This window comes from Pseudochaenichthys georgianus, chromosome 12 (genome assembly GCF_902827115.2).
Source record: "Pseudochaenichthys georgianus chromosome 12, fPseGeo1.2, whole genome shotgun sequence".
In the NCBI taxonomy this organism is placed as follows: domain Eukaryota; kingdom Metazoa; phylum Chordata; class Actinopteri; order Perciformes; family Channichthyidae; genus Pseudochaenichthys; species Pseudochaenichthys georgianus.
Genome location: NC_047514.1, coordinates 7,948,097 through 7,975,619, shown reverse-complemented (window position 1 = coordinate 7,975,619; position 27,523 = coordinate 7,948,097). Strand labels below are relative to the sequence as shown.

Sequence of the window (27,523 nt, the reverse complement as noted above, 5' to 3'; positions counted from 1 at the left end):
TGGAAGCACGGCATTCGTGTCGGCTGCCCTTAAAGGCAATGTGAGCGTCCGTTCCCATTGGATAACGGAGAATTGTACACCCGGAAGTAAGTATTCCCCTTACTGTCGATTGATTTTACAGTGATATGTGGGAGGTGTATGGCGCAGTGGATAAAGCCTTGGTGTTGGGATCAGGGGTCACAGGTTCAAACCCCACTGCAGTCAGCATGTCGTTGTGTCCCTGGGCAAGACACTTCACCCCAAAATGCTCCTGTGGGGATTGTCCACAGTATTGAGTATGTAAGTCGCTTTGGATAAAAGCGTCTAACAAGTGACATGTAATAATGTAATGTAATGATATCTGCACTACTCATCGACTAAAAAACACCAGATTATCCTTGTTAATTACACAACATTGATTGGTTTAAATTGTGTGCAATGCTTTTGTATTTTCCCCCTTCGATTCGGAGAAACAAATATTTTTTCGGAGTAAAGGATGGCAGAAAACACTACACTACCCAGAATCCCCAGCTATCGTTTAGGACTACACCATGTGCTCTGTTTGACAAACCCCGTGATTAGTTCTCAAGCTCTGTCATTGGTTGACCTCCAACTGAATTCCATATGAAAAAAAAAACGTTTCGTAAAAGATAAAATCATACTTTATTCAGCATTGCTTGCTTTACTCTTTGAAAGTCATCACATGAATGCATTGTAATAAATGGTTCGGCTGCATTAAATATATTTCACATCTGTCGTAGTTCTTTATTTTTATTTATCTACAGAGATCGGGCTCAGAATAGACCGGAAACTATTCTTTTACCGTTCTGTTTTAATTTCACAATAACGTTAGTAGTAATATTTTGTTTTGATATTATTGTTTTTTATTCTACTAGACCGCTGGGTCATGTTAAGACCATCTTTTCTGTGTTGCTGTGGGTTTTTTCCATCGCTTTTGTGTTACAAATATCAAAACAATAACTTAATTCTTTCACATACACATACTGGTATTGGGCCGAGCGCAACACAGTACTTCCGGTATCCGCCGTTTTACGCGAGGTGCAAGCAGCCGTACACCGTCTAGGTTTTGCTAAGCTTCCTGTACTGAATATCATAGTCTATTGCCTTAATCAATATCTAGTCAACTCTAAAATACCACATATATGCAATGGCATGATAATATTATTGTGACAAAGTGGGGTATTCACCTGGTGTTTCCAGAAATTAGACGTAGATGCAGCCAAAATCGACCGAAGGCCACTGTCGTTTTTCCATACATCTGCAGGCAGTCTGTAAGGGCAATCCGACAACCCACACAGCTCTAGTTTACGCTGGTAACGACCTAGAGCACACCCCTCAAGTCCAGAGATGTAATCCGAAGACATGCAGCGATTTCTTCGGTCATTAATTCAGAAAAAAAACCTAGTGCGCTCTGCCTGGCTATGTTAGCTAGCTGTTTATATTTGCACTTCCAGGATATTTGCACCTCCAGGAAAATGGCGTATTTATATATATATACAGTATATGGAGCGTGTTGCATTGTTGGTAGCTCGTGATGTCACTGTGTGTGAAAGAATATATCCGTCGTAAAGTAAACCAGAAACAGCAGTATATTTTATTTTGTTAACACCGTAAACTTGACAGCTTTTTAACCCAAACCACCTACTGGTTAAAGCACGTTATTACATGTTTAGAGTAATGCAATGCAGGTAGATTGTGTTGCTTTTTAATGACTGTTTACTTTAAAATGCCTTTTTCTTAATGTCTTTTATTATTATTAACTACTTGTTGCTAGGGACGCTGCTATCGATATTATTTCTGTTATGTTGTGTAACTGTTTAATGGTGTTATCTTTATTGCTACACCCTTCCCCGTCAATGTATAGTGTTGGTCCACAGCGTAAACGTATTAGTTTAACAAAATCCGCATCTAAAATTGTGGCATAGATAGCATACGTTATTTTCCCCGGTGCAATTCTCCATTTACTCAACAATAACACATAATTATCCTTGTGTTTATTTATTTGTTTGATTAATAAACACAAGTTGGAGTCCGTCAGGACCGAGGGTCGGAGCAGCTCATTTGCTTTAGAGAATATTACACCGGGAAGTAAGTATTCTCTCCGCTTCGCTTGACAAACCCCGTGATAGTCCTCAAGCTCTGTGATTTGAGAGTGTGCTCCGAGGGTTACGCCGAGCGTCGAACAGCACTTGAAATGGGATGGAATCACGGCAGACTTTCCAAAACTGGATTTGAACGGGTCCACCGCGTCCCCCCCTCCCCCACCCCGTCCCCGAACTACACATGCTGGCTATTGTGTTTCGCAACATGTTCTCTATCTATGGCACATCTCTACTGGGAGTTGTAGTTTTAAAAGACGTTTTCGTATTTCCCATAATAAGAAGTTGCCAGTATTAAACTGTGTACATCCCTGGAGGTTTAGAGGGACAGGAAACACTCAAATTTAAAACATATAATTAATAAATGGGTGAAAATTGCTTGTGCCCATAATGGGCAGCATTAATATGTATACATACATGCCAGCTAAGGTCAGAAGAGCTTTATTTAACAGCTGGTCTTATGTTTGTGACCCCTCCTGTTGTTAATTGATAACATTACATTACATTACATTAATTGATAAGCCTGAAACATGCACTTGTCAAGGTTCAGAGGCACATTTTGCAAATATGGCAGTAGCCATCGATCAGCTTGATAAGATATATTTTATTGATCCCAAGTTGGAAACATTTGCGTTATATCAGCATGTGTAACAGTTGTAAATATGCAGTGGTGTTTATTTACATAATTTAGTATAATTACACAAATTCTGTGCTTTATATTTTACAATTCTATGTTCTTTATTTATTTATTGTTCAATACCTGACAAGGCCGGAGATGAAATATCTACATCTTATAAGAGTATAATACATATGTATAATATAAGTTAAAATAAGTGCTTCAACATAGTTAACATTGCTGGAGGTATGCACAAATATTGATAGATGTCTTGTAATGCACTATTGAGGAACCTGCGACCCAAGTTTTTCATTCAATGCATAACTACACCGTAGGTGTGTATAATATGATATGTCAATAAACCTTAGCTTAGAAAATCTTGAAATCTTGAAAGGGATGTGCAAAATAGGCATTATATACAGTCTTTAATTAACTATTAATAGAGAATAACAAGTAATGAATATACTTTATAGGGATCCTATTAATATCTAATAATAAAAATAATGAAATTCAATAACATGCTTTAACCACTAGGTGTCCCTTTATATCAGCTGTGCACCTTTATGGTGTAAATACAGCCTATCTACCAATTGGATCAAATATAAAAGTCAGCCGAATTAGTGTTGATACTGCAAGGAGACGTATTGTGTGAAAAGAAATGTAAGATGTTGTTTAATTGCTGATATATTTATGATCCACGTCACATTTTCAGTTCCTCATGTTTGTCTAGAAGTCTTCTCATCAGGGCTCTATAAATAGAGAACTACGGCAGATATGTAATATGTAATGCAGCCGAACCGTGTATGACAATGCCATTATGTGATGACTTTCAAAGAGAAAAGCAAGCACACTCGGAATAAAGTATTTCTTTTTTTTTTTCGGGCTGTTTCCGGTATTTGTTAATGCACAGGGGAAAATAACGTATCTTTAGATGCGGATTTTGTTAAACTAATACGTTTGCGCTGTGGACCCCCGCTGTGGAAGGGGGTAGTAATAAAGATAACACCATTAAACAGTTACACAACATAACAGAAATAATATCGATAGCAGCGTCCCTGGCAACCACCTTGGTAACAATGAAAACGTTCTATGGACACAATTTCCTGAAGTAATCTTCGTAATAACTAGCAAACTAAAGATCATGTACATCCACTGCACACATAATCTGAAATAACAACTCATATTTCTCGCATCAAATTACATCAAAACGCATTTTAATGGCCAAACTAACTTTAAAATAGGCATTTTTCACCGAGAATAAAACAAAGTTCGGCCATGTTTTTTTTTTCTGCAGGGAGAAATTTGAAGATCACATGACAAAGACGCCAGCCATTGGAATGAATGGTGAAAAAAAACGGGGTTTGTCAAACAGAACACATGGTGTAGTCCTAAACGATAGCTGGGGATTCTGGGTAGTGTAGTGTCTTCTGCCATCCTTTACTCAGAAAAAATATTTGTTTCTCCGAATCGAAGGGGAAAAATACAAAAGCATTGCACACAATTTATACCAATCAATGTTGTGTAATTAACAAGGATAATCTGGTGTTTTTTAGTCGATGTGTAGTGCAGATATCACTGTAAAATCAATCGACAGTAAGGGGAATACTTACTTCCGGGTGTACAATTCTCCGTTATCCAATGGGAATGGACGCTCACATTGCCTTTAAGGGCAGCCAACACAAACGAATGCCGTGCTTCCATGAGCGTGTCAAATCTTGCCGCAGATGGGAATACATTGCAATCAGTTGAAAGCTATTTGCGTCCCTTTATGAAGCTGAAGGAGCCTAGGAGCGTCACAACTGCACGCCACGGGACCCTGACCAAACGTCGCTCCTGGACGATTATGGAGTGAGAGTGTGTTGCTTACACATGCGTATTAAATCACTCAAACGTTTTAAATGGTTCATTCCATGAATGTACATTACTATTTTGCTTTTCCTTGTTGCGGTAGTTGTTTTTCTTTTAAGAGTGCTATTAAATATGAAAAGTACAACCCATTGACTTTCTAGCGATAACGGCCGACTTGGAAACGCAGAAAACTATAACGGGTCCCAATGTTGGTAGATCTGCGAACGAAACACTCTGTTTCGCCAACAACAATGCCGGATCACAGGGTTGCTTTCATGCTCCAGCCGCTACTGGCCATGCTACAGATCTTAGTGCAACATCTACAGCGCCTCCATCAGCAACAAGTGGACATGGAGAACATGACCTACATGCTGCTAAGACTACCGTGGGGAACAACCAGAAGGGCAACCAGGAGACTGTTTTGGGTAAGACCGGGCAGAACCAGCAGTTGATGGGACAATTTTGTCAATGGCGTTGTCGTGGATGAAGGGAGAACTTCCGAATGTCCAGAGACTCTCTCGTCGCCCTGACTGAAGAACTGCAACCGTATATCAAAAGGCAAACAACAAACATGAGGGCACCAATTGATCCACTGAAAAGGGATGCGTTAATACTGTATTACCTGAGCGATTGGGAATGGCTACGGAAGACTGCTAACGCCAGGCGGCTGCACCCCCGCTGCTATATAACTGGCTGCTAAATCCTAAGAACTGTTTCAGGATGTGTATTTTATAAGTTGTGTAACTTTTTATTTTGTATTATATGGGGGGGGGGTGTTGCTAGTGGAGCCTCGCAGCGAAACCGTGCCGCGCCACACACTAATTGCGCCGCATAAGCGCATAGGTGCGCCGCATTTTCGGCTCAGTTGAGGCCTCCACAAGATGAGGCCCCCCCCGCAAGGTGAGGCCCCACGCAGTCTGCATGATCGGCCTGTAGGGAGGGAGGGCCCTGAGCCTACCTTTTAATGCATGTAACATTATGTAACATTAAGCTAAAAAATATGTTAAAAATGAAATTGGCTGCAACCACTTCCAGACTTTCTTTGAACATAAAGTGCAACAAATAACAAATGTGCAAACGCAGTATCATATATATATATATATATATATATATATATATTTATACTTTCCCATAAGGACCCAACGGTACACGGGTGTCACATGAACTTTAATGTTCTGGAAAGTTACTGCAGATTTAGCCTTTATTTTATCTCATGAAGTCCCAGTCTGGTGGGTCATGGTCCAGGTCATGTGATTTTGTGTTCCCATAACAACATAATAATAACATTTCTTGGTCAAATTGATATGAAACAAATGAGACAAACATCGGACTTAAACGTTCACAGTAAACCCAAAGTGACATATGCACAATTAGAAATATGATTATGATCGGCTCAGTTAATTTAGCTGATTCAATTATATTTAGTTAGTATTCTTTATTCTTCAAAGAATGTTTAAACTAATTTAAACCAAAAAAAATCATCCTCATTAATGAAGTTATAAGAGTTATTTTACCATTAAAGCCCAATGTGACATATATGTCACTTCAGATATTTGACACTAGGGGGGGTTACTTGTCAGAAATGTGGTCTATTTAGTCTTAATTATGTATATATCTATATTATTGTATTATAATTATTGATGGATTAATGTGCTCATCACCTTAATGTTGCAGCTGGTAAAGGAGGAGCTAATTTAAATTACATTATATACTGCTGGGTATCTTGTGAAATTCACCATGGGATCAATAGAATTTTATCTTAACCTATAATAAGATTATATTTTGTAATATTCTGAATCTTCAAAATTACTAAAGTTATCAAATAAATGTAGCGTAGTATAAAGTACACTATTTGCCTGAATGGGAGTGGAGCAGTACAGTACTTAAGTAAATGTACTTTGTTACTGTCCACCGCTGTTCATTGTTCAAGATTGAAATGTAAATTTGCAAGACGGTTTTCTGCCCCTCTATTCACATATAGCCTTTCATACGTGATGGTTTCTTCATTCTCGAACTGTTGTGGAGCAGAAGTATAAAGTTGCAGGATTAGTCTCAAGTACCTCAAGATTGTCCTTAAGTACACGCTACTGTCTACCACTGTTCATTGTTCATTTACCTATTTGGAGTCGCCTCGGATAAAAGCATCACATGGAAGAGCACATTTTGCAAGAAGTGGCCATTATTCAGATGGGTGTTTCTGCCCCTCTGTTCATTCTCCTCCACAATCTGCCTATAAGTATTTTAATGTTGTAGCTGTTCAAGATGGTTATTTTAAAATATACTGTACATGAAAGACAAGACTGTTATTTGCAAGGTTTTTTATTAAGAACAAGGTGTACACATGTTTACAGTCAAAGGGAATAAAACACCTTGGCTATCAAAAAAATATTCAAACTGTGGAATACAAAATAAAATTGGCAACTTCCAGCCTTTCTTTTAACATAAAGTGCAACAAAAAAGTGAAGCTCAGTGCTTTATCAGTCCTCTTGAAACAGTGACTGCCTGTATGAAAAAGTGTCCAAGTTTGTTCTTGGTGTGTAGGTCGGTGTAGGCGGGTGTGGCCTTCTTTGCATGAATGGTGATGATTGCTCCTGGAAATGTCCATGTCCACCGCTGCTACTGTGGGGGTGTGCATGAATTAAATCCCTCATCAGGGAAAAGCCATCCCGAATAGTGGCATTCATCTGCTGCATGCCGTCTGCGTTGCGGATGGATGTTTGCTCCATTAACTCCACCATCCTCTTTTTTATTTTCAGGTCTTCTTGCACTGCATGGTCAGCAGGAAGTTTCCTCTTCAGCCGGTCACTTCTGTGGCCGTTCAGCTGTGCCTTGAATAAACAAGAAAATGTTGTTATTATTACACAATAGGACCATAGCCACCAGATAACATAAGACCAAAGGCATGTTGTGAAATAGCTCTCAATACATTCTACTTTTATACAAATACAACAGCTCTCAATACCTTCTACTTTTACAAAGCTTAAACATGTTTAGTGTTTCTGTGAAAGGTTCTGTATCATAGTATATTATAGCAAGTCCGTTAAGCTTGAAATCATGAACATACCTGGAGCAGATCCCTGCGATGCCTTACAACCACAGCAGCTGGCAGACTTCCACTGGGTTCGCTCGACTCTGGCTGTGGCGAATGCTCCAAACTCTGGGGTGAACTTGATCCGGAAGACGACTCTTCCAGGTCCCCCGTCTCGATGCCGGAGCTAAGGCCGCGCGTAGCAGGCGAGCCACCCCAGACCTCTTCACACAGCTCGAAGAACATGAGCACAACACGTCCTTGGCCACTCCGACGCCCAAGGTCCACCGCCTGCCTGTACTTAATGCAAATTTGCTTTAGGTTGGCGGTAAGCTGGATCTTTGCAATGGCGCTTGCGTCGTGAGGTAAGTCCTTCTCTTCTGTCGGGGTCCTCGGATACTGCACCTGAAATGCATCCCATATATCGCTATATTTAGACCGGCAGGTCTCCCAGTCAACATTCTCCTGAACTTTGGCAGTTTTGTAGTCCAGTGCAGTACAAAATTACCTAACCCACCTTTAAGGGGACTGATGAGAAACGTATTTCCTCTCTGTTAAATATTTCCATGTCCCTTCTTTCATCCCTCTCCATCACCACTGTATCTTATCACTATTTGCAGCCAGTCCCTTCCTCCAGAATCCATTTGCTCTGTCTTATTTGAAATTCATCCTAAAGCCAGCTGCAGATACTTGGACGAAACACTCATTCAGCAAATTAGCGGCCTGTCCTCTTTGCAAACAAGAGGTTTATCTCAATGGAGTTTCTAACTTTCCTGCCAACTTGCAATAGCAGCGGAGAGGAGATTTATACTGGCGTGAAAAATGACTTCCTGTGTTGTCATGATAATCTCCTTTGGTTCAGTACATCTTTTCCAGCACAGAAATATAATATTGTCTCAAAGGAAGCTGTGTGTTGAAAATGTCTGAATGTTTCAACAGATCTGCTGCAATTCCTGGATGTCTTGGCATGTTAGCAACTCAGATTCAAATGTCTTTCAGACTTTTCCACACGTCATAGCTTTAACCTACAGTATCTGCCACAAATGCGGTGGTGTATTTGACCGAGGGGATGTATTTGTGAGTCAGCGCACCATAATGGGAACCATGGAAAGTGTCTGTCTTGACATTGTGACAAAGATGTGACATCCCCCTCATTCAACGACAGTCCAGAGGAACTTCCCGAGCTGCTGCACTGGCTCTGATTGGTCCATTCAGGGAGCAACAGGAAGTAGAGAGACGTATATCAGTCAACTGGAGGCTAGCACTCTACAGCTGTGGAACAACAAACATAGAAGAGTGTGCGTTACACACAGACAATTCTTCCCTATAAAAACATTTGGCTGTTGTTGCTAGGGCTGCTGCTTGCTTCATCTCACAGATGACACATAGTGGCCACACTTACAGTATAGCATTAAACATACACACATACCACAGTTGTATAGTGCAGTACTGCATGTTTTGTAGGGTCTGCTTTTTGTCCCATATTATTGAAATATAAAGTCATTACTTTCTAATGATTCGTTTTCATAAAGTGAGTATACCTGTCCAAACATTTTTTTTCTTTTGCAGTGAAAGGCAATTCAAGAACACCAAGGATAAATTAACCTGTTTAGCCTTGAGCCTGTTTTTCAGGTCTCAGGCTCGAAAATGACATTCCCAGAACAAATTACCATATCTTCCCTTCTAAAAGGGTTACATTAATAATCTTTTTCCTCAAAGTAATGATAAACCTGTGAGTTGGATGTAGAAGAGTCAGAATCAATATAGATGTTTTTTATTTTAAAGAAAATTCTGATTGAACATAGTAAAAAACTGTAAATTATAGTGTCCGTCCAAAAATTCTTTTTCACTTATAGTGAAAACTAGCCTTGGATGATGGTAAGGTAGACTAAAAGCTTTAGGAATCCAAGGTACAACATATAATAAGTACCCTGTATCAAGATCTTTGCAAAACAAGTGACATTTGATCTTTTTAGAGAGGTTTAGCCAAACAAACTCCACCTCTGAGGTGATTTGGGTGGAAATGGGGGTTTTACCGTTTTTCTGGAACCCATTGGTCGATTTTGGTGATTGACATCTCTTTCTGACCGTTAGAGCCAATAAAATCGAAGGGGTATCTCCCCACTCACACACATGGTAAAACAAAAAGGTGTGGGCTTCGCGCACCCAGTTTTGCATGAGAGTGAAACTGTCTCTAGCTCTGACTTCCAGAAACGGAAAAGGAGGTTTATTCTTTCGCACACAGTGACGTCACGAGCTACCCGCGAAATACGCAATTTTGCTGGAGGTGCAAATATCCTGGAGGTGCAAATATATAATAACAGCTAGCTAACGTAACCAGGCAGAGCGCACTAGGTTTTTTTTCTGAATTAACGACTGAAGAAATCGCTGTATGTCTTCGGATTACATCTCTGGACTTGAGGGCTGTGCTCTAGGTCGTTACCAGCGTAAACTAGAGCTGTGTGGGTTGTCGGATTGCCCTTACAGACTGCCTGCAGATGTATGGAAAAACGACCCTCGAAAGTGGCCTTCGGTCTGGAAACACCAGGTGAATACCCCACTTGTCACAATAATATTATCATGCCATTGCATATATGTGGTATTTTAGAGTTGACTAGATATTGATTAAGGCAATAGACTATGATATTCAGTACAGGAAGCTTAGCAACACCTAGACTGTTACAAGATTTTTATTTTGGAAAGTATTTTTGTTTCTTACTTCTCACGTTTTTTATTATATTTTATTATATCATGACTTAGTACTTTTTTCTTAACATAGGTAACATTAAGCTGTCTGTGGCTCTTTCCTGCTGTAACGATGCAAATTTCCCCTCTGTGGGACTAATAAAGGTATTCTGATTCTGACTAGTCTAGGGCCTGTAATACAGGCCCTGGACTGTAAACATAACCTCATCAATGGCCATTGATATAATTTGGTACTACCAGTATTGTAGCTATTGTCACTGTGTTAAGCCTTACATTGATGCTTACCAGCTGTGAAATCAAAGGTAGTATATCCTACTATGTTTGATGTTTAATTATAAGGTGACAGTGTATGTTTTACCTTTGTGTTTCAACAAGGTGTCCACACTAGAGAAGCTATGAAGAACTACTGTATAAAGCACTAGACTCCTACAAGCTGCTGGAATCTGGTTGGGTGCAGACAGTGAGGCATATGATTCCGGATGACACAACCCTTACTGTCCTGAGAGCTGACGTGACACCGTCATTCCGTGTGTATGACTTGTAGTTCATTCTATTTGTATGTTGATTTATGTATGGCAGGCACATGGGGTTTTCAATAGGCTCAGTTATTGTTGTGAACAATTGTATGCAAAGGGGGTAATCTTGCCATTAATGTATACTAACATGTAGTATGTGTAGTATGTCCAATTCTGCCATGTTTGGAGTTGCCCAAAATAAATGTTTATATCCGAGAAGGATTATTAATTAATTAATATTAATGATTAATAAAGGCTTTTCTTGTAATTCTGCTCGTATGTGATCTCATATAGTGGATCATTGTAGTCCTTCATAGGCCCAGATGAAATTACAATTGAAACGATATTGTTGGCAACATGTATTCTTTATGGAACACAAACAAATCCATGAAACTCTTATACAAAGACACCAGGTCAATATTTGAACAAAGAAAATAATACAGAACATATGGATGGAATGCTAGGTAAAGTATCACAGAATCAAACATACAAAATATAACATGGTCAACTCTAAATGTAAGCATGTGAACTAGCAACCACACATACAAATTCATTCCTTGTATACAATCCCACCCCCAAGGTTAGTCAAAATTGCACATACCCCAACTATCTTATCTGCACTTGATTTGTCTACCTGATCTGCCTCATCCTTCAGAGATTTAATATGTCGAATCGGCAAAGTGCCTTGCAAAATAACAAAACTGTTTTTCATTAGGCCAATCACACGCTCAATATGAATTATAACCGATGACAATTTCCTAGAGGATTCAAGGTCTTTGGCTGGTAATTGACTCTGCCCTTTAGTGAATGCTGGTGTGAGCAGCTCTTCACCAGCAATACCCGCAAACTCTTCCTTCAGCGTAAACCCCTATCCGCTAGAACTTGGTTACCGGGTGATGGTCACATTTAGTCAAGAATCCGCTTTGATGTACTATTTCCACATCGCTCACCCTCCCACCCCAGGCATCAGACAGAAAACAAATGGCACCAAGTGGGTTACATCCAATAAGAAACTTCATAGTGGTGTGACGCTTATAATTTGACCAGACTTGGGCACGAGCTTTAAGGTTCCCTGGAGATTCAATGAACACTTCAAAACAATATATGATACAAGTCAGTCTAGGGTACAGAACCTTGAATGCAGGTGGCATATTAGAAAATATGCGCTCCCTCTCTGGCCAACTAACAACACGCTTCAGTTTCACAAAGGCTACATCCATCCACTTCCAAAAATGATCTATGAGCGTGCTCTGAGGGATGCCTACCTGGTCTGCCGAATACTCAAACTTCATGCCATGTTTCAACTTAACTATCATATAAAAAAACTGATCAATGTAGGGGATGGATGGGGTACCGTCATCGCATGTCATCGAAACTAGCAAGAATTGAAAAGTGGATAGAAAAATGGGCCAAGTTAGTCCGGTGTAATACTGACACTTCTCATTGTTGTCCGCAACAGTGTTCGAAGACAGCCGGACAGAGTTGAGGGTGGCCCTAGCATGGTCCCTCTCAGCAAGAGCAGCATCTCTTTCCGCCCTGAGTGCAGAGATCTCATCAAAGAGCATCTGTTGAGGCACGGAAGGTGGAGACACTGAACTGGTCGACGGTTGAGGCGAATCAGGAGTAGGTTGATGCTGTGGAGGTTCGGAGGATGCAAGGGATGAGTCCTGCACTCCAACAGGGACTGCGTAAGCCACTCTGCACTTTTTTGTTGAGGGCCCATTATCTTTGCCAAGCATCTTCTTGCCATGACGAGACATAGCATTCGAGAACCTAATACAAAAAAACTAGTGCTGTCAAAATTATCGCGTTAACGGCGGTAATTAATTTGTTGAATTAATTGCGTTAAAATATTTAACGCATTTAACGCATGTGCAGAATGACCCGCCCCATACGTGCCACCAGTGGCAGCGCCAGGGTATGGCTGGGGTAGGCTACACCCATACCAAGAAATGGCTTAGCCCCACCATGAAAAATGATGTTAAAGTAAGCAAAATAAAGTCTGCCAACTCGCGCGGAGTAAATTGCACAGACAGCAGTTCGTAAGATTGATTTCAGTAGCCACGGTTTTGAAAACTTTTGTCACGTAGTGATCGTCTTCTCAGTAGAACATCTTTGATAACGGCGTGGTGTTGTTGCAGGAAGTCCCAACGGAGAATACTCTTGCTGTAGTACAGGGCAGAGCCATATAATAGTAATAATATGGCTCTGGTACAGGGGTGCACATAACTGGTACGCAGGTTATGTGCGTAATCTGAAATGCATACCGTCACTTGTGTCACAAAGCGCATTTGCGTACCGACGTACTTGTGAAGCTTTTCCAGAAGGCGGTTAGATCACCGGACGACAGAGTCGGTCTCCGTGTGCACAGACAGGCTGCTGTTAACGTCGGTCTGTACAACGGAACTGTGCCAAAACTACGCCAACCGGCTGCGGAGGGAGACTCTCCTCCCCCCTTCAACTGGAGAACTGCGCTAAAACAGCTGATCACAACGTTCACACTCTGTGGTCACGAAGTACTCCACTAGCCCCCCCCCCCCCCCCCTCTGTCGACTTTCCTGAAGTACTCCCCCGTTGATAGAAATCAACACGTAATGAATTAAGACCCCACGGTTTGATGATTGATAGGTGTGTGGGTTGTCTTTCATTTTGACATGCAGAAAAATGTTATAATAAACATACATACTGTGTTAAATGGATATATCCGCCTGCTTTCATTTATCTTTCCATTCCCACAACAATATACATAAATAAATGGCATATTTTGGACATAGTTCGAATGGTGATTAATCATGATTAATTAATTTTTAAGCTGTGATTAATCTGATTACATTTTTTAATCGTTTGACAGCCCTAAAAACAACATTACATATACCAGGGGTTAGGGCAACACACTCTCACTCCCTAAGCGTCCAGGAGCGACGTTTGGTCAGTGTCCGTGGCGTGCAGTTGTGACGCTCCTAGGCTCCTTCAGCGTCATAAAGGGACGCAAATAGCTTTAAACTGATTGCAATGTATTCCCATCTGCGGCGGGATTTGACGCTCATGGAAGCACGGCATTCGTTTGTGTCGGCTGCCCTTAAAGGCAATGTGAGCGTCCATTCCCATTGGATAACGGAGAATTGTACACCCGGAAGTAAGTATTCCTCTTACTGTCACTTGATTTTACAGTGATATCTGCACTACTCATCGACTAAAAAACACCAGATTATCCTTGTTAATTACACAACATTGATTGGTTTAAATTGTGTGCAATGCTTTTGTATTTTTCCCCTTCGATTCGGAGAAACAAATATTTTCGGAGTAAAGGATGGCAGAAGACACTACACTACCCAGAATCACCAGCTATCGTTTGGACTACACCATGTGCTCTGTTTGACAAACCCCGTTGTTTTCACCATTCATTCCAATGGCTGGCGTCTATGTCATGTGATCTTCAAATTTCTCCCTGCAGAAAAAGAAAACATGGCCGAACTTCTTTTTATTCTCGGTGGAAAATGCCTATTTTAAAGTTAGTTTGGCCATTAAAATGCGTTTTGATGTCATTTGATGCGAGAAATACGAGTTGTTATTTCAGATTATGTAGGTGCAGTGGATGTACATATCTTTAGTTTGCTAGTTATTATGAATATTACTTCAAGGAAATCGCGACGTTTCATTGTTACCAAGGTGGTTGCTAGGGGACGCTACTATCGATATTATTTCTGTTATGTTGAGTAACTGTTTTAATGGTGTTAATCTTTATTACTACCCCCTTCCCCGTCAATGTATAGTGTTGGTCCACAGCGCAAACATATTAGTTTAACAAAATCCGCATCTAAAGATAGCCTACGTTATTTTCCCCTGTGCAATTACAGTCTCACATCTCACAGCACATCGTCATTAACAAATACCGGAAACAGACCGAAAACATTTTATTCCGAGTGTGCTTGCTTTTCTCTTTGAAAGTCATCACATAACGGCATTGTAATACACGGTTCGGCTGCATTAAATATTACATATCTGCCGTACAGTGATGTACCTGAACGCGTTCAATGAACGATCGTTCATGAACGCGTTCATATTTTGGGCGAACGTGAACTGAACGTACTGTATTTCCGCTAGATGAACGTAATTGAGAACGCGTTCATTCTCAGCGCTGTATAACGGCGTTCAAACGTGCGTTCATTCTCAGCACTGTATTATAACGGCGTTCAAAGTGTGCCAGATTTCATATGCCTTTCAGCCGAAAACCCAGTTAAAACACACCGTAAACAGGCTTCAAAATAATGCGGAAAACCACCCCAATCTGGCAACAGCAAGCTGCCTGTGACGCGTACGCGCCTGTCACCCCTGGCTGTCGCACTAAAATATAAATATACTAAATATATCAGACTCCTCACAACAAACAATGTGGAACCGCGGAACCGGCGAGCATTGAATGAATGAATGAATGAATGAATGAATGAATTAGTATGGACGAAGCCGAGAGCAGCTGCAGCAGCACTCGCTCAGAGTGAGACTCTACGGCAGGGGTGGGGAACCTCTGGCCTCCGGCCGTATACGGCCCGCGAGACATTTGGTACGGCCCTCGAGGTAATTTATAAACACACGCAAAAATAAAAAAAATGAAAGAATCTAGACCGCAAAAAAATTAAACAAGCGAGTACCTGTTTTTTCCTGGCCAAGGTCAGGGTCCTTGAACCAACACGAGCCTAACGTGTCATCACGTGGTAATATGTCTCGACTGACAGGGGTGCAGTTCTGACGGAGAGCACCAGAACGCCACTCCAGCACTTCAGAAATTGCAGTACCGATAAGTCCGTACACATGCCACAGTTTCTGCGTGTCTGTGTCTTTAGTTGTAAGCCCAGTGGCGATCTGCTCATCTGTCATACAGTCAATAACTGTGTTGTTGTCATTAGCATCTGGTTAGCTAGCTATGCTAACGAATATAAGAAGCTTTGTCTACAACCAGTGAGGTAAAGGCACATCTTTATATGATCATTATAGTTATAAAAAAAATAAGAGAATAAAGTAAACAGGTATAAAATACTATAAGACAGTTATTAATAAAGAAGAATACAGTTTGAAAGGGTAGTGATTTGTCAAATATCCATAAATTAAAAGAAAATCTGCTTACAGTTGTGTTTGGGTGTTGAGAGATGTGTCCATAGATCTCCTAATGTTGCTCTCAAAGTGCAACACATCTTGCCAGGGGAGCATGCCCCCCGGACCCCTCTAGAGGAGGTTAGGTCCCCCCCACTTAAACCATGTTCACATGGATAGGAAACGAAATACATTTGCACACATCTTGTGTCCATAAATTATCTTTCTGTTTAGGTGGTCACGCCACACCCTGCACGTGCATGCATACGCGAGTCATGGTGAGATATCTGGATTAGGAGGTTGCTTTTTCTTTGCACAGAATGAAATGAATGAGCTGTGATTTTAGTTTTTTTAAGCAGAGGTCAATAACTTGTACGGCCCTCTGAGGATATTGTAAAAATTGAAATGGCCCATTAACATCGTACAGGAGACAAATAATAGCTCGCAGCAACTTATTGAAAAAAGAACTATGAACTATAAATTAGTTCATTTTTGAAACCATGAACTTTAGTTCAAAATTTTGAATTATGAACTATGAACTGAACTAGTTCATTTTAAAATATGTGAACTGTGAACTGAACTAGTTCATGTAGAAAGTGAACTTTCCCAACACTGCTGCCGTAGTTCTGTATTTATAGAGCCCTGATGAGAAGACTTCTAGACAAACATGAGGAACTGAAAACGTGACGTGGATCATAAATATATCAGCCATTAAACAACATCTTACATTTCGTTTCACACAATACGTCTCCTTGCAGTATCAACACTAATTCGGCTGCCTTTTATATTTGATCCAATTGGTAGATAGGCTGTATTTACACCATAAAGGTGCACAGCTGATATAAAGGGACACCTAGTGGTTAAAGCATGTTATTGAATTTCATTATTTTTATTATTAGATATTAATAGGATCCCTATAAAGTATGTTCATTACTTGTCATTCTCTACTAATAGTTAATTAAAGACTGTATATAATGACTATTTTGCACATCCCTTTCAAGATTTCAAGATGTTCTAAGGTTTATTGACATATCATATAGGCCTACACAACTATGGTGTATGCATTGAATGAAAAACTTGGGTCGCAGGTTCCTCAATAATGCATTACAAGACATCTATCAATATTTGTGCATACCTCCAGCAATGTTAACTATGTTGAAGCACTTATTTTAACTGATCTTATACATAATGTATTATACTCTTATAAGATGTAGGCCTATGTAGATATTTCATCTCCGGCCTTGTCAGGTATTGAACAATCAATAAATAAAGAGCACAGAATTGTTAAATATAAAACACAGAATTTGTGTGATTATACTAAATGATTTACAAATAAACACCACTGCATATTTACAACTGTTACACATGCTGATGTAACGCAAATGTTCCAACTTTGGATCAATAAAGTATATCTTATCTTAAGCTGATCGATGGCTACTGCCATATTTGCAAAATGTGCCTCTGAACCTTGACAAGTGCATGTTTCAGGCTTATCAATTAATGTAATGTAATGTAATGTAATCAATTAACAACAGGGGTCACAAACATAAGACCAGCTGTTAAATAAAGCTCTTCTGACCTACATACGAAAACGTCTTTTAAAACTACAACTCCCAGTAGAGACGTGCCATAGATAGAGAACATGTTGTGAAACAGAATAGCCAGCATGTGTAGTTCTGGGGACGGGGTGGGGGAGGGGGGGACGCGGTGGACCCGTTCAAATCCAGTTTTGGACAGTCTGCCGTGGTTCCATCCCATTTCAAGTGCTGTTCGAGAATCGGCATAACCCTCGAAGCACACTCTCCAATCACAGAGCTTGAGGACTATCACGGGGTTTGTCAAACAGAGCACATGGTGTAGTCCAAACAATAGCTGGGGATTCTGGGTAGTGTAGTGTCTTCTGCGATCCTTTATTCCGAAAAAATATTTGTTTCTCCGAATCGAGGGGAAAAATACAAAAGCATTGCACACAATTTAAACCAATCAATGTTGTGTAATTAACAAGGATAATCTGGTGTTTTTTAGTCGATGATTAGTGCAGATATCACTGTAAAATCAATCGACAGTAAGAGGAATACTTACTTCCGGGTGTACAATTCTCCGTTATCCAATGGGAATGGACGCTCACATTGCCTTTAAGGGCAGCCGACACAAACGAATGCCGTGCTTCCATGAGCGTCAAATCCCTCCGCAAATGGGAATACATTGCAATCAGTTTAAAGCTATTTGCGTCCCTTTATGACGCTGAAGGAGCCTAGGAGCGTCACAACTGGACGCCACGGACACTGACCAAACGTCGCTCCTGGACGCTTAGGGAGTGAGAGCGTGTTGGTTAGGGCTGTGCGATTATGGCAAAAATCATAATCACGATTATTTGGGTCAATAATTGATATCACGATTATTAAATACGATTATTCATTGACTTTGAAAAAATCAATTTATTGAACTTTAAAACAAATACAAATAATAATTTGAACAGTATCTTTTTAACTGTTGATTACCCTGAACATATAATTCAACTGAAAAACCAATACAAACATAAATTAAATAAATGATACATTTATATTTATATATATCATTTATATTAAAATACGATTAATTGCACAGCCCTACCAGGGGTGATAACTAACACTTACCCACAGCTGGTATGTTATTGTAAAATTGTATACTTCACATCTATCACAACAGTATTACAGTGTTAGATTTAGGCCAGGCATATCATCAGTATATACATGAATTTTCGCAAACCTTCTCAGTTTCTGGCACTTGTCAGCTGTTGGTAGTTTCCCAGGCGTAGCAAATTTGGTCGGGATGTAATCCGGATGGCTGGGCTACTTGGAAGGCTGCCCTGAAAAACAGATAAGAGAACTTGGAGTCATGCATATCAGTGTGCCTCCTCTAGTCTAAAGTAAGATAAGTGTCATCAGGGAGGTGATATACAGATATATCACCTACCTGATGTCATCTATGAAGTTGTACACATTCCCTGATCCTAGTATCCCCGACAGCTAACTCAAGTATTATAATTTATTGATTGATACATTTATTTCGAACAAGTAAAATAAATAATTTACAAAACAGAACACATGTTGTAGTGCATAGTCATGCAAGAGAAATTAAAACAAAACAAAAAATTACATTTACAACAACAGGATTTGCAACATAAACAGTGCCATGTCTAGTGTTTGAAAAGGAGTGAGAAGAAGTATAATTTATTTAATCTCACCCCCTTGTCCCTAAATGATTTATTTATAATCTATGATCTGCTATAATTATTATTCATTAGTCTTGTCATTATCATTATTGATCTGCTTTACCTGTTGATTGATATATATACATATACACATACACACACATACACTGACATATATATATGTACACATACATATTCACACCTACATACTCACACATAAACACATAGTCAAACACCTTCCCTATCCCTGTACCTCGAGAACATTATTTCTCTGTATTTCCTCTTGAACTGGTTAATGTCTGGACATTGCTTTAGCTCCACATTCACACATTAATGACTTGTCATAGCTGATGTGTGGCTCAGTTTACTCTGTGAAAGATGGACAATAAAGTAGCAGGGAGTATGTACATTGTCATTGGTAGATAGGAACTACAATTGTTGGGCTGACTAGACCAACCATGATGCTATGCTACCATGCTATGATTCTGCTGTAGAGGAAGGTAAACAGTAGTTTGGTCCAGTCCGGGCTAGGGGCGGACATCAGATTAATCATAAACATAGTAGTTGTTCTGAAATACAACTTAAACTTACCAGAAATGAAGTGTGCCGAGCAGATGTACACATATTGCACGGTGTCCTTGGGTTTCCACTGCTTGTGAGTGATGGCATCGACGCGAGCACAAGCTCTCGCCCACTGGTCCCTCCGTCCTGGCTGTTTTTCGTGACTGGGGAACTTGAAGAAAGAAAACTTGGATTTTTCATCACTATCTGTCATCGAATGATGATTTCTACAAGTCCCAGCACCACACCACTTCACCATCTTCAAAGTATTGTATCTAACAAACTTAAGTAACACGGCTAAACCCTCGGCCTGCTTGCACCTCGCGTAAAATGGCGGATACCGGAAGTACGGTGTCGCCCTCGGCCCAAAACCCGTATGTGTGTGTGAAAGAATTGCTTATGGATTATCAGAAATCATTTCAAAGGGACACAGACCAGAGTCCTGCACGGGTCTGATTTTCAAGACCCGCTCCCGCCCCGCACCCGCGACGTGCAATACCGAACCCGCCCCGCTACCCGCACATATTGCCAATTAGTTCCGCAACCCGATCCGACCCGTCGGCACAAGATCCGCAACCCGACCCGAACCCGCATATATATGAGCAGTGAAAACGTGCAATTATTAACACATGCAGTTGCATATTTGTCTCAAAAAGCGTGGGATGTTGGTTATTTTCTCCATCTAGGATGACACCAAAAGCCTCCCAGACGTTGGATTTCGCTCTTGAGGAAGTGTTATTGAAAATGCTGTATTCTCCACTAGAGAGCTTCACCTCCGCCATTTCAAATGTGGTGCGCACAGCAGCAGATTGATGCGCTGCAGAGGTTATGATTATGGACGGTCCCGCGGGGGAGAAGTCTGAGGATTTAAACATTAAACTAAATTATTATTATTTTAATATATTTATTATGCAATACCCGCGACCCGACCCGCATCATCTTTGTTTTACCCAGAACCGAACCCGGAAAAAAGCGTTTGAAAAAATACCACTCGCGAATCACCTTTTTTGCGGGTCACCCGTCGGGTACCCGCGGGTACCCGACCCGATGCAGGACTCTGACACAGACACATTGGATTAACCTATGGATTAACTTCAGCAGCGTTTTATCGTTTTAATGCCATTGAAGACCACTTTTGACTAGACAAAGACACAGGTGAGCCATGTTAGCATTTTTAGCTACCTAGCGCCACATGTTTTGATGTCTGTTTTTGTTTCTGAAATCGCGATTTCGTATAATTGAGTGATAATGAGGGTACTCTTCGATTCTGTGTCACCTCACGATGGGAAACGATGTCATGGATGTGCAGCAAAGATAAATAATACGGTTTTGTGAGTGATTTTCGGTGCAGTCATCTGTTAGCATTTTTCGCTCGTTGCTAATTCAGAGGCTCAGCATTAGCATTGTGGGTTTTATTTTGAAAAAAATAATGATCAGTTAGTTGACTTTCTTCCCGTTACATGGATATAAAACATTCATAGTTTATTAAATGAAACCCTAACCCAAGGAACGAGGGGACCGTGCAGCAGAGTTTCAGTTTTCTTTCGCCGGTCAAGATGTCCGTTAAAGTTTAAATCTTCCGGACAAAAATTGGAAAAGTGCCGGTCAAAGGTCTTTGTTATTTATTGAGCTTGAAAACAAATGAATAACGACTCTATATAATAATATAATAAAACACGGAGGACGGAGATCTATTTTTCTCCCCCTCTTCTGACTTGATCAGAGCATGCTCCACTCTCCTGCGTGGTCAGCTGCAGCTCACAGAATCAGCCCCCTGCAAAAACAGGGCTGGAGAACAGCAAATAGAGCGAAATGAGACATGGCTAAAATGCATTACCTGTTTGGTATTTTGAAAACAGAAACGTATAAATATACATTTTATATAGGTCCCTACAATATATCATTTAAATATAGCATGATAGGTGTCCTTTAAATTATTAACAGTAAGGAATCGCTGTCCAGTTTGTTTTTCGTATACTCTTTTAATAGTCACATTTGGATGAATCTAAATGTTTAAAGTGTATTCAAAAATGTATCAAACTAAAGTTGAACAATATCAACCTACAGTTTGAAACAAATCAATGCCAAATAAGGTTCACTGACCAGGCTAGCCGATTAGCATGCTACATTGCAACCGCTGCAACAGATGGTACAGAATAACTGCCAAAACTGCCCCGGTCAAACACTGCCAAAACTTATCTTGTAAAACTGGCCAATAATAGATTATCCGAAGAGCTGCACCTGGAGAGAGTCACATTTCTTTAATTCATTAATATCCTGTGGCCCAAATGGGAAGCTTTGGCGCACGGGTCAACAGTTGACAATCACTGATGTAAGTTGAAGTAAGATCCACACGTTCAGAAAGGCCTTATTTCACAATAGAAAACACCACCACATCAACATTTCTCATGTTTTTATTGTTGCTGTGATAACACTATGACTTTGGACATTCATTGATAGTGGCCCGTACAGTATGGATAGTATAGAAATTACATTAACGTCTGTGTCAGGATTACTTTCTACAAACTACTGGTACATGTTTTTTTTTTAATCTTGGCAAATTTTCAACACAAATATTTCTGACCTACAGTTAGGAAGATCGGCCATTGCTCCTCAAAATCTAAATCATTCAATGTATACACTTTGGGATGAACAATATTTGGAATTATGATAACACCTGCTTGTTAACTGAAAAGACAAAATAGATACATTAAATTAAAACCTCAATTAGTGTCCCCATGAACAATTTAAAATGCAAATCTAATATTTTCATTTGGGACAAGTTTCATACTTTTATGAAATCCTTCTTTTTCATAATAAAAATGTAGGCTGTATTTCGTTATTTACTTTCGGAAAAAGTGAAATATCGTTCTAACCATTTATATTTGGTGTACTTTAAGGCAATTGTATAGCTAAAGTTTTAGCAACACAAACATACAATGATTTCCATTTGTTTTTTCAAGTGCACTCTGGGACACTATGACATCATTGTTGGGTGTGGTTACAGGTACAACAACTACTTTCAACCAGAGAGGGCTCCTTTGGTGTTTGGTTACTCTTAGGACGACTTGAAGGCACTGCACACATTGATATCCCTGTTTCTGGGTCACAAACATGTTAATAATTGTAATAGTTTCTACAGGAAATGCATTGATAAGGGTTACAATAAAAACAAAAATAATTCATGACATAAAAAACAAAATCCTACAGTACATTTGGACAGATTAGAACACACTTAAATTTACAAACAGAAAAAACACTTTCCCTTTGGTGATTAACTCTGGATGATATATTTTATATACATACATACTGTACACATATACTTACAAAGGTGTGAAAAGAGCGACACACTGGTAAACAAGTAAATAGAAAGAAGGTTTTGTTGGTTAGCTATAAACCTGAATTTGTTAGAGAAACGGGTTGGTTTAAGAGCCATAGATTGGCAATTAGTGGCACTGCTGCACTGCCAATACTCTTGTGAGGCCTATTGTGAAGTTAAGGATGTGCCAACTCAAAGGCATATGTTAAGGAATTAAGTTGAATTGTCCGATAAGTAAACATCTAAGAGTGTTTAGTATGGCGAAAAACACTAAAACAAATATTTACAAGGAGAAAGAACCAAAGGAATCCACTTCACACTCTTAGCATCCAGGATACCCTGAACAAAAATACAATCTAAACTCTGGATGAAGAACTCATTAAAAAAGGAAAGTATTTTGGCCAGCTTTGAAAGGCAAAAATACCAGCTGACTTCATTTAAGCAATGCAGCTGAAGAATCCCTGACAAACATCTTGCTTCTTGGAAAAGAGTTGACTGTTTTTGGCTGTGATGCTCACTTTTCTGTCAGGTTGTTTGGAGCTTCATCTGTGTATTTCGGGTCAAAATGCGCACAGCAAAACATTCAGCTAGTGATTTTTAACAATGTACGTCATAGCATCACCAGACTGTAATGAGATATCCCCATTTAACTCTGCATTGGCCCTAAGAGAAAACTGGCATACCTTATTGTTGTCTGTACCCCTTACAAATGGACTGCGTAAAATGCTTAATGTCTTGAGAGGGTAAACATTTCATTAAGTTGTGAAGGTAAACAAGACAAGTACAAAGTCCAATCTATAATATGTGCCAACTTGATTACCCAATAAGATTTAAATACATGATGTGTCCCTTTAGATGCCATGCAGAGGGACAACGGTGATAAACATCTCAGCATTTGACAATAAAGACTGGTTAACAATAAAACATGGTGAATTTCCCAAGAATCTCATAATGACATAAATAGAACATCATATATTATAGAGGGACATCTGTATTACTTCATATCACCGATAACACTGTTTCAGCAAGATATGTGTGCTTGACATTGAGTTTCTGGTTAATAGGAAAGATATTTTCATACTTAAATATTTGAAATGAACTTCTTGAGTCTCTCTCTGATTGATGCTAAAGGTGAACTCTGACGAAAGACTGAAATGTAACTAAAATATGGAATGCCATGACATTTGGAGGTTAGTGTTTTCAGTCAAATTGGTTACTATGCATAATTGGTGGCAACATTGATAACAACTAACAATTTTAGCAAGCATTCATCAACTTCCAGTTCATGCTATAAATATGGAATGACCCATCTTGTCACCTTTAACAATGTTGAGTTCTAGTTTTCAGAAATCTTCATGTATAACATTTACAACTTTTTTTCAGTTTCATAGATCCTTCCCATGCCACCAGAGGGCAATTAAAAATAAACACTGCTTCTACTTCAACATTTTCTTACCCCCCCCACCCCCACCTCCCAACCTTATTCCTCAGTCAGCCTCATGGACACAGAGACCCTTGATAAAACCATTTAAGGCAGACAGCTCAGCACATTTCATGTCATGATCTGAAGTCTGTTAACGCTCACCAGAAATGACCTTCACCTTGTATCCACATAACACTGTTCTAAAAACCACAAACATCCTCCTCCCCTTTTTTGGTTAGATCCCTGGAACAACTTGTCTTCAACTCCTTAGACGGAATAAACGACAGATCTTGGACCCCTTGTTTATTTAAGTTGGAACAAAGGAAGGAACTTGATTCACCAAAGCATTAGTAAGAAAAGAAGATCAGTAGAAGTGTAAGTCCTCAAAGTAAGTAAGTAAGTAAGTAAGTAAGTAAGTAAGGTTGTAAGGTCAATTTCATTAGAAAAGTGATGAATCTGTTGTGGAAATGAATAGTGGCTCTGTAAACAATCCTTCATTGAGTGCTTTTTCTAAATTGCTAAACCTGTTGACCATATGAGTATTGATATTATTATTTTTTGCAGAATCAGCAGGGTGTGCCAAAATTGTTTTCACTTTCCTTTTATGGAAATGTATCAAGAAACCAACCTTAAAGTTCCAAAGTAAAAAAAGGTGAAGCTGCTGGAGATAGCCAAAATTAACTTTCAGTTGAACGTGATAATCATAAAACTGAATTTGATTGTGTGAATTTCCCAAGATTTCAAATGCTTTCTTTCAAACATAAAAGAAAAAGAAAAATAGCGTTTTAAATATTGGTTCAGACTCAAACTGAATCCGTAAAAGGATGTGAAGGAAACTCTAACGGCAGTGTCATGCTGTTTGTACGGAACATGTCGAATGGAAATGAAAAATGGGGATCATGGGGAGGAAATCAAGTCTAAAACATAAGGCTACAGGATACACAGTTAGAGAAGACTATATTACTGGCATTACCTTCATTTCACAGATTAATTTTAAATAGTTCATATCAGCGTTGTCCTTATCACACTTAAAACAAATAGAAAATAACAGCTACCAAAAAATACTAACAGACCCCACACTTTTCTTCCTCCACACCGCATTAAAGTCTTATCTTCTTTCTTCGTAATTGCCTTTTTTCTTCATTGTGACATCATCCAAATCTTCATTAACTCTACTCCACCTACATGTATCACGTCACCGTCTTAAGTTCATACGAAGTCCCACTAGACCTTCCCATGCTGCCCTTTACCTTCTTTCAGTCAGTTTTCAATTAGAGATGAACCCCTTTGACTAATCTCTGCCATCTCCAGCCTTTCTTTATACCACCGAGTGTTCGTTTTTGTGGTTTCGGTGGTGATGGTGGGGGTGCGAGCTGCCGCTCAGCACCGTGTGGTTAACGGACGACGCTGAGCGGTCGGACCCCTCAGCCACTGTGCCATTGACGTTCTCCTGCCGCTGACAGCACAGGATCTGCCTGAAGGTGGCGCTCATCTCCTTGTCGCGGTACGAGTAGATGATGGGGTTCATGGCCGAGTTGAACTCAGCGAGAAGCAGGAAGAACTTCTCGTAGGTGAGGACGTTGCAGTTGGCGCAGAAGACGTCGAGGAGGAGGATGACGAGGCCGGGGGTCCAACAGACAATGAATGCACCTGAGGAGACATGAAGCAAAGGAGAAAGGGGTTGAAATTGGTACTCGGGCATGATTAACTGTATCAAAAAATACCTATATTTTTCTTTTATTCATATCCAATCCAACTTTATTTATATAGCACATTTAAAAACAACAGAGTTGACCAAAGTGCTGTGCATCAATAAATATATAAAAAAACAGCATAAATACATTTAGACAAAACCGATAGGACAAAAGGAAACTAATGTAAAAGCACGAGACAATAAAATCATACTTAAAGCCACAGACTGAAAACCCTCATTGGCCCCTGTTATGTGTCATGGCTTTGCTTCTCACGTGAGTTACGATTATTCATCAGTCATTAAGCTTAAGTTCTTACCTATTCGAATGTCTTATTTGAATTATGACTCAATGATTCACTGCCAGAGAAATAAACCCGAGCACTGATGACTTCATCAAAATGGCATGTCTTTTTAGTGTCGCCTTAAAATGTACGACTCATCATGCGGCATGTTTGAATCAAGCTGATAACGACTTGTATTTCCTCTCCCTCTAATGAACCCCCAAAAAGTTAGAATGCAGAAAGTGTATTTGGCACTGAAAGAAATGTTTACAACAACACATCCCGAAACAGTATGGTGCAGATGAGGACACAGTTGATTATTTAAAACAAGATAACCACTCTGAAACCACATCACCATCACTTAACAACCACACCATCAGTCTACAGAACAAAACAACAACACCCATATCTATCTACAACCACATATACAACTTTTTGAGTACAAAGTTCTGTTAATGTACAGTGATTTCAAATACCTTGTTATTGTGGGTGCAAAAATACCACTAAAAAGGCGGGTATTTCCTTTTATAAATATACCTAAATGCATTACTAACCAGTGATATATGAATAATTTGAACTCATTGTAAATACATATTATTTTTTTATCTTTATTTTTGATATAATAAAGTAAGAAACAACTAAAGTAAAAAGAAAAGTCCTGGTGTTAATTTGTTACAATTTGATACGAGGAAAAATTATGTATGATTTATAGCGAGGAATTCAATTATATCACTAATATAGATCTTTATGCAATTTTGACAAGAGGTATTCTCATTTAATATAATACTGCATACTTTGACTGTTACATAATGCATATACAGTATACTATGACTGTAACTTAATAAGAATCTGTAACTTTTAGGGCTCCAAAGACCGGGATTACCAAGAACCTTTCAAAATAAAAGCCCAATGTCAGAAGTACATGTGAAAAATTATGTCCAATGAGTCAAATGAGTCAAACTAAATAGTTATTATGAGCTCTTTCTAATGTGGCGCCATAAATATAATTTGCCAGTGCTTTCCTCCTCAAAACAGTTACGGTTTACATGATCGTTCATCACCCTAAATGTTTCTCTCTCTTAATGTGCAACATCTACAGAAATAAATGATTAACCTCTACCTCATTTTTACAACCAGATCTCCAGTACTCATC

The 27,523-nt window shown here is 39.5% G+C and overlaps 1 protein-coding gene across 1 annotated transcript in view; it reads right to left on the bottom strand.

The window, feature by feature from the left end:
- Positions 1-22,052: 22,052 nt before the first annotated feature.
- lpar1 (lysophosphatidic acid receptor 1) overlaps positions 22,053-27,523 on the bottom strand; it is a 36,544-nt gene continuing 31,073 nt past the window's right edge. The window contains exon 3 of the mRNA XM_034095678.1: positions 22,053-26,046. Coding sequence (XP_033951569.1) covers positions 25,715-26,046 — 332 coding nt within the window. The 3' untranslated portion in view covers positions 22,053-25,714. The remainder of the gene's footprint in view (positions 26,047-27,523) is intronic.